The sequence below is a fragment of the Gordionus sp. m RMFG-2023 genome, chromosome 5, assembly GCF_954871325.1.
Source record: "Gordionus sp. m RMFG-2023 chromosome 5, tfGorSpeb1-WG-v2, whole genome shotgun sequence".
NCBI classification, from domain to species: Eukaryota; Metazoa; Nematomorpha; class Gordioida; order Chordodea; family Parachordodidae; genus Gordionus; species Gordionus sp. m RMFG-2023.
The window spans coordinates 30,755,115-30,764,263 of NC_088779.1; the positions used below are offsets into that span (position 1 = coordinate 30,755,115).

Here is a 9,149-nt window from a genome sequence, read left to right on the forward strand (position 1 = left end):
ACACACATCAATTTTAAAAAAATCAGTCTATCTAGTTTCTAATGAAGTTTTAATTCATTTGAAATTAATTCTTTTTTTTGACAAAATAATAACTAAAGAAAGATTAGATTTCACTGCAAACTTTAATATCTGAAGATTTACGAGAAATAAATTTCTTTATGCAATTTCATCATAAATAATGAATTTTTTTCAAAAAAAAGATGATTACATTATTCAAGTCTAGTCAATGTAAATCTTTATAAAATTCTCAATAAGTAAATCTATACAGCTAATTAATACTATTTTGAAGTGCATCCTTTGCTATATTTTGGTATTGTAATTTTTTACACTGTTAAGTTATTTTATCCTAATATTTGTCTTGGTATAAAAACAACATATCAATTTAGCATTATTTTATATTTAATATAGATTCAAACATGTATACATGTAAAAACTAGTTAATTTTGCATGACATATTCCGATTAAGGAATAAATTTGAATTACCAACAAAACGATACAATGTTATATAAGGTATAAAATTGTATCGTTTTTAAAAAAATTTTTATTCGGTTCCCGGTTTCGGATATTAAAAGTATGAAAATTTTATGCTATAAAAAAAAACTCTACCAGTATTACAACACGCCATTTTATAACTCACATAATTAACCAACACAACTATAAAACTAAAATTAATAAATTTGCAACTTCAAATTTTATTCGTCAACTTAAAAAAAATCATAATTATAAAATCTAGTTCCCTTTATACTTTTTTTGAGACAAAGAGATCACGTGTTTTACATGTGATTATAAAATCAGGTGACTACTTGTAAATTTGATAAATATTAAACAAAATAATTTTTTTTAAATAAATAATAATATGCTAAAAAAGAATTTTCGGATATCGACTAAAGCTTAAATTATTTTTCTTCCTTCACTCAGATATTTTATTTTCCACCGAACGTTTTTGATTTTTTTTTGTGTTTAATCCTTAAAAGTTCGTATTATTTCCTCATAGTTTGTATAATTCTTCTGTCGGACCCAAAATGTAAAAAAACTAGATTCGGTGCAGAGCTCTAGCAGGAAGATTCCAAGAAATCAAATATCTATTCTTCTGAGACTTAAAAAAGAATAAAAGTTTAAAAAATGACGGCTATCAAAAGGTCGTTTCTAAGTTTAATCTAAAAATCCGGAAGGAAGAATAGCATAATTATATAAACATGAAATGCTTATAATACATGTTTTCGAAATATGTGTCCCTATATTCAAAATTTTACACCCGATGTGCTAAAGTAAAGTCTTCACTCATAATATTTTTGAATAGTATTTGCATCTTAAAATACGCTAAAACCAGCCGACAACATATGGAATCCTGGTTAAGAAAAGAATAAATATAAGCGATTTTTTCAGGTCCGTGAAGTTGGCGGAACGAACATTTCATTCCGAAGATAAATTAGGATCAATTAGCGGGCTATACAGTAGTATAAGTTTCGGTAGTTGTCTTGCTTCAAAATTCCACACTTTCCTTATATTGCTTATAACTTATTAACCTTTAATTCCTTTGGTGTCTGGTTTGCAGATCAATTAGGATCATTTAAGACTCTAAATATTAATGTTAACCATCAATCTCCTACATTTTTGAAATTAGAATAAAAACATGCCAAGAGGAGATCATAACAGAGGTTCTGAACCGAAGAACCAGCATATAGAAACTTTTGAAGAAGAATGCTAAGCTCGTAAATTTCTTGCCCCGGCCCCTAAAATAATTTTATACAAATGTCAAGTCCTGCCTGCTTCAATAATATTTTTTTTGTATGACGGAAATAGGACATAAGTTTTATTTAATTTTAAACTTTGAGAAATTTTTGCCCTATTGTATAAAATAATTTTTTCACAAGATATCTTGCCACCCGAAAAACCTTTATCCTAAAAAAACTGACAGGGCCAGCTAAAAAATAGCTGAGGGTAGGCCAAAAAACCTGCTAGAAATTTCCACTGGGCCCTATTTTAGCTAAAATTTTAGAAATATAGGGGTCAGAATATAAATTTTCCGTAAATATATTTTTTTCTTTAGTAATTTTAGTAGATTTGCCATTAAATTATATTTTTTCTTCATCTCTTTCTTTCTTTCTTTCTTTCTTTCTTTCTTTCTTTCTTTCTTTCAATTGATCTGTTAATAAAACATATGTTCTTCTTAATTATTTGAAGGTTTATATTAACAGTAAACTTAGTTCATTTATTTTAATCAATTTATCAGTTAAAATAAACATTACCTGCCATAAAATATTTCAAATTGTCCATAAAATTTATTCACTTACGATATATTTATAAATATATTAAAACAATAGTACACGCCACCTTGCGGATGAATTCTTATAATTCCAAATTTTTAAAAAATAATTCTTATGAATCCAAAATTTTAAAATAAAACCTAATTTTAATTTAAACAAATGAATATTAAAATAATTATGATTTCGGTTCTTAAAAACTGGTTTTAAAAATCTTTACAAATCTCCAGCGTTTTATTCGCTTCAATTTTATTTGTACTAGCGCTTTTTCCGCTTTGACAATACTTGGAAATTTCCCAACGATATACCGTTTCAACTTATTTGTATTAGAGCTTTTTTCGCTTTATCAATATAAGTAAATCTCCGTTCTGGTGTTCAATCAACACGGCACCAATTTCTTAATTTTTAAATTTTATTTCCTTTTTCAATTTCTAATTTTCTTTATTGTAATTAACAGGAAGAATGTAATTTTTTTAAAAAAAATATAATAATAATAATAATAATAATCTCTTCTTTTTCAGGGTTTTTATAACCCAACATAAAAATATAAAAAATTAATAATGACAAAATTATAATATTGATAAAAAATCAAATAATATTGATTAAAAAAAATTATTAAAAAAAACAAATAAATTTACCGATAGCTTGTTTATCACATTATCATCAATAACGCAATTAATATGTAGATGTTAATAATCTATATCAATTAAAGAAATCTTATATGTTATAGTATAAACTATAAAGACTGGTTATATAATGTTATAAGAGTGTATCTCTTTTTTTTGTCCCATTTTAATAAAGACACGTTCATATATTCATCAACTGTTTCTAAATACTAGTATTTTTATCCTTAGTTGTTAAATTGTGACGTTTTGAGTATCATCGTGATATAAATAATCTAGCGTTGTTAAACGGCTCAGTATCAGCTGATTTCTAAAAATGGCTAACCCAATACTTCATCCAGAAAAATATTACCTAAGCCTGAAGATTTTGCTCATAGAAGGAACAAAGGTTTAGATATGTTTTATCGAAATCTTGAGACTTAAGCCATATTTTTGTGGCTGAAATATTGAGTTAGCTGTTTTTAAAAATCAGCTAATAAACAAATTATATGAAATTTAACACAATAACATAATTTAAGGTTTCCTTTATTCATAACTATACATTAATAAATTATACATTAAAAACATAATAAAATTATAAAATTAAATTTATAAATTTAAAAGTGACAAAAAACTGAAAAAAAAAATTTGGAAAGTTTATATATCTTTTTTTTTAAACTTCATTTGCATAGTCTGAAATTTATATAATATCGTAATAATTTGAATACTTATTTTTTAGTTTTTGATTTGTAGATTATAATTACAAGTTGAATTAATAAATAAAAAGTATTATTTACAGCTCATATTTTAAGAAATAATTTTTAAAATTAATTCATCAAACTTGGTTTCTAAACATTCTTAAATTATTTTTTTTTTACGCAACCTCCCACATTACCAATTGATATATTTTATGAATCCAACTCGCCTTTTAAAATTTTCTTTATTTTACTTTGAGTTCAGCTTCATGATACTAAAATTTACTGGCTTACAACCTCCCTTTTCAAATTCACAGAGTAATCATTTATATAAAAATAATATAATAACAAAATCCAAAATGGTTGACATTCCTTATAAATATATTGTTATTTTTAATTTAAATTAATTTCCATATTGAAACAGCTGCAGCACGCCTGCCCATCATACGCCAATTGTCCATCTCCTCATAGTATCTATGAAGTTGAAATGTATCGATGTTCAGACCCATCCCGTTATCGTATTTTTGACATTGTCCATTTCTTTTATTATTCAACAAATCGTCCCTTTGGATTGTATGGTATTTATTTATCGAATCGTACAAGTTGAAATTTACTAAATTAAATAATATTTTAAATATAATTAGATTAAAAGATTTAAACCAACTATTATTAGATTAACGAGATGCAATTATTAAATTTAATAAATCTTTCGTGTTATTAAATTTAAGGGGAACTGGGGGTAAGTTTGGAACACACTTTTTTTTTTTTATTAGAGTCTAAATAAACTGGTGGCATATTTGGGACATACAATTTTTTTTTTTCAAAATAATTTTCATTAAAATCTGAGATGGATAAAAATAGAAATTGTTAACATGTAAATTAGAGTCTAAAAGTTCCATGCAATTTAAATTAATCTGGATAAATTACAAATTCTTCTAAGCATACGCTATCTAAAATAACAAAATTTTTTTTTCTATTTGAAAGATGGTACATCATTTAGAGGTAGGCTATTTCAGCACATCTTATCACCTAAGAAGTAAACGAAGTTTTAAAATTTCTTTTAAATATACTGAACTAAATTAGTGTGTAGAAGGTCTGAAATGAGCTTGTTCATAGCCAACAAGCCTCGCTCGTCCAATCGTTTTTAAAAGACTTTACCCTATTTTTGGTCTAAATTTTTTTTTACCTACCCGCTATTATTTATAAAAGAAAATTTTAACACACACAGCTGAAATATAAAATTTAAATAAGCTCATTCTACCAATTTTTTTAAGCATCCAATAAAAAAAAAGAAGAAAGATTTAGTTTCAGGGCTAATGTTTTATAATTTAAATCGCCATATTAAGCATAAATAAAATATTTAATTTAAAATTACGGATAAGGAATTTATTTGATCTGACAAAATATTTATGTAATAATAAAAAATTAACAATTATCGATATTTAAAAAAAAAACCTTCTAGCTATGCTAATTCCTCGTTCAGAGAAACAATATTTTTCTAGCTAATCTTAATAGCTGTGATAAATTTTCATCTTGACGTCTCCATCAAAGTGGGATATCTGATTGAAGTGCGACCTCTACACAAGAGATATTTAAATAAAAAGTGGATAAAATGATTTTTATAAATTGTAAACTTAAACTAAACTGAGTAGCTTAAAATCTTGCAATATTATATGAAAAACTCATTACTTTAAGATTCAAATATTTTGTTATGTTATTAGGTAATGCCCTCCCCTCTGTAACAGCCACATCTTCCCATTGTTGTTTAATTTTGACGTGGACACTGCTACCTATCTCAAACATTGTATTTATGATTTAATAATCTTTATTTCAATCTTTGCTTATGAACGGGTAAAATCAGATTTTCATGTTATATTCCTGCAAACAAATCAAATCCACATGTTTTCGATATATATATTTTTTTAACCTAATTATTTTCTTCCTAAGATAACATATTCAGTTATCGCTACTTTGGTATCAAATGTTGAAATTTCAGGGAATAACAAAGTTGTAAATTTTTCAACTCGTCCGCCTGCTCACCCTTAGTTTAAATGTTTTATTTTTCATTTGCTACTTAGATGGGCGGGCATAGGTGGGCTAAAAAAGCTTCCCAATACAGACCTCTAGTTTATATCACAAGTGTTCACCAGATCACCATTAGAAACATTTTTAATAACTTTATTATATCTTTATATTTTTTTCAATCTTTTATTTTAATATATTCCTAGAGACTAAGCAAATATTTTTTCAACTATGATTTTAATGGACTAATTTAATTAAAATAAAATATGCATCAATTAATAGGAATAAAGTTCATAGGGTCAACTATCTATATTCCATGTTAGTTTTGTAAAAAAATAATATATCTCAGATATTCTCAAGCCAATGATATACAACACAATTAGCTTATATTAGATTCACTCATCCACCATAATAACTGCTCATATTATAAATGAGATGGTTAATTTTTGAAGAATAAAAACACAAAAATATACTTAATAATCCAGGAAAGTTAGTAGGTCTTTTAAATTTAAGGTATCAATTTTTTTTCACATTAGTTCAAAGATAGATGGGAGATAAAAATAAACCTAAATATTGGATCAGTGAATTGATTCTGTAACAATATTGACTGGATTGGTAAAAAATTTGTGAATTGGCACAATTAAAATATACTATATTATTATAATTCATTTAGTCACTGCAGCATTAAAGAACTGTCGGTAATATTGAAGAATAAAGATTATCAAGTAGCATCACCTTATTTTGAGCTATCTGGTAATTGAAATATCAGGAAAAAAACAAAGACTGCTTACAAAAATTAAATTATCTTTTAACATATAAATTTAATAAAACTTAAACATTTTTTTAAAAATATTTATGTATGTGATAGTTTTATAGTTAATATATACATATTTTTTTAATAAGAGAATTTAATAAATTATCTTTTAACATATAAATTTAATAAAACTTAGACATTTTTTTAAAAATATTAATGTATGATAGTTTTATAGTTAATAAATACATATTTTTTTAATAAGAAAATTTAATTTTTTTATTATGCGACATTGGCGTAATAAGTTTATAATTAGAATCTCCCTTTAACCATTGAGAATGAGCTAAAGAATTGTTATATCCCATCTGATAAAGATATTCTTCAAAATTATCTAATTTCTGCAGAAATGGGTCATTTAAAGAACTGTTCACAACAGTTACATTGCTATTATAATCCCCATTTTTATTGTCATTACCACTATTTATGCTTAAATCTTTATCATATGTGTCTGATGCTCCAAAGCTCTGTGAAAACAAGATAATTTTGTTAAATCGGACTATAAATGCCTAAACAAAAGAATTTGTTGATAGAAATAAATTAAAACATTACTTTTAAAATTGATTCACACATAGAGTTAAGATGATCAGCAGATTTAAAGATATCAATAAACAGTATTTTTTTTGCTATTAAGTAAAAATAGGGTCCAAGGGAATTTAAATTTATTGTTAAGGAATCAGCTTCTAATAAAAGTCTTGTAGAATTCCTATATAATAAATAATAATAAATGAGTAAATATTATTTGTAACGTATATGCTTTAGGTAATCCCATTTCTATTATTTTGCTTTTATTATCATTTAATATTAAGGATAACCATATAGGTATGTCTATATATGATCCTACAGCAATATCTTGGGTATCTCCTGTTCCAGCTAAGATTAGATCAAAATAAAATGGTAATATAAATTATTACTAATAGGTTTAATGGAATAATTAAGCTTGCACTTAGTTTTTTCTTGTGTAGCAATTATGGAATCAATATTAAAATAGTCATTATTAACAGAAAAATGCATGCTTGTAAAAAATTTGAATTTTTGAGCCTAACTATTTAAAAGTTAGACCTTAAATTTTTTTTCTACAATGTAACTAGTCGTCACTAACCTTTACAATCTCAAGAGGCTCAAAAAATTTTACTTTTTTTTAGCTAACATCACCCAAAATATTTTTTCTTTTTTTTAAAAACTAACATTACCAAAATTACATTTGGTATTAAAAAAAATAAAAATTTTGAGGGGGTTCTGAACCATCTTATGTACTTGCTATTGTACATTGTTTCTTATTATACTTTTTAAATATAGCGAAAATAAGTTATATTTTTAATTAATTATATAACCTTCTTCAAAGAACTCAATTTACCATATTCGTATAATCACTGATAAACCCAGGCAGCGTGTACATGGCAGAAAATTTGATGGAGGCAAACCCCTCCAAAATCTACCCATAACCTAAAAAAAATCCCGCGGTCTTCGGCCGCGAAATTTACAGACCTACGATGTTATAGTGATTTTATTTAAAAAATCTTATAATAAGCCACCATTTATAACCTTACAACACAATTCTATTTACAATCTTTCAAGCCTGTTTAGGGAAAAATTTTTTTTTAAATTTGTAGGTGATAATCAACTTATATTTAAATGGAATCTTTTCATAATTTGGTTGATATTCACTTTATTTTCATAAATATATATATAAGTGAATTAAATGAGATAACATATTAATATTTCTATAAAAAAGATCTAAAATATTGTAAAAAATATAAGACGAATAAATTTAAAGAGGTATATTTAGTTTGATTCCACATATCTATATTACCTTTTAATTAATTAAAAACATGTATTGTAAATAGAGCTATTATATAAAATATTAGAATAAAATGAATTTTAGTATATTTTGCATTGAAATTATAAAATTTTAAATTAAATTTACATATTTTAAAAGTGTATATATTCGCAAAGATACATTACTTATTTTATTAATAATCTGGATAACCTTATAGATGTTAATAGAAATAATGTTATAATATCATCAATTGTAAATTTTTCAAAAACATCAATTTCGCTGGTTAACATTAAATTTTCTAAAATGGGTCCGAAATTTTATTCCGCATTCGAGTTTTGTTAATTTTTAATTTACTCATGGCTCTTTCGGCTGAACAGGAAGTTGTAGGAAGGGTAAATAAATATTTATATAATAAATTTAAATTAGAATAAGAATTTTATTGATTTAAAAGTCGGTATAATAATATAAAAGAATATTTTATCTATTTTTTTATTTTGGTCATGATTTCGCTGTTGATATTTTTTTTGGTAGTTTGATCGTTTGCAATACCTTTAATTATATACAATTACAAATATCAATAAATTACTTTCATCAATATATAACGCTTCATTCTTTTTAACTTTCAATAGATCTTCGCAAAAAATGATTGATTGAGACTCCAAATATAAAGAGCGAAAATCATTATATTCTTCAACAATGTTTTGGACATCCAATTGATAAGTATGCCAAATTTCGGATATTTGCCATCCTTCTATTTTTTCATTATCTATAATTCCAGCGGGAGTAAAAATGGATATTTGTGATAAAAAATTTAAATAATCATAATTAAATCGAAAATTTAGGTAGTTAATTATTGTATTTACCACAAGGAAAAATATTTCCGTTCTATATCTATAACAATAAATATTTACAATTTTTTAATTCATTCAACTTTTTTTATTGTTCAACATAATTATTGAATTCTGTTTGATCCAATTT

General features: G+C 24.8%; 1 protein-coding gene across 1 annotated transcript; it reads right to left on the minus strand.

The window, feature by feature from the left end:
* Positions 1-3,959: 3,959 nt before the first annotated feature.
* Positions 3,960-7,447, minus strand: LOC135930351 (DNA replication complex GINS protein PSF3-like). Its single transcript, XM_065467134.1, has 5 exons — positions 7,306-7,447; positions 7,141-7,264; positions 6,944-7,097; positions 6,665-6,900; positions 3,960-4,125 (listed from the first exon to the last, which is right to left on the minus strand). The coding sequence occupies exons 1-5, from the start codon at positions 7,403-7,405 to the stop codon at positions 3,960-3,962; spliced, it is 780 nt and encodes a 259-aa protein (XP_065323206.1). The 5' UTR covers positions 7,406-7,447.
* Positions 7,448-9,149: the final 1,702 nt, after the last annotated feature.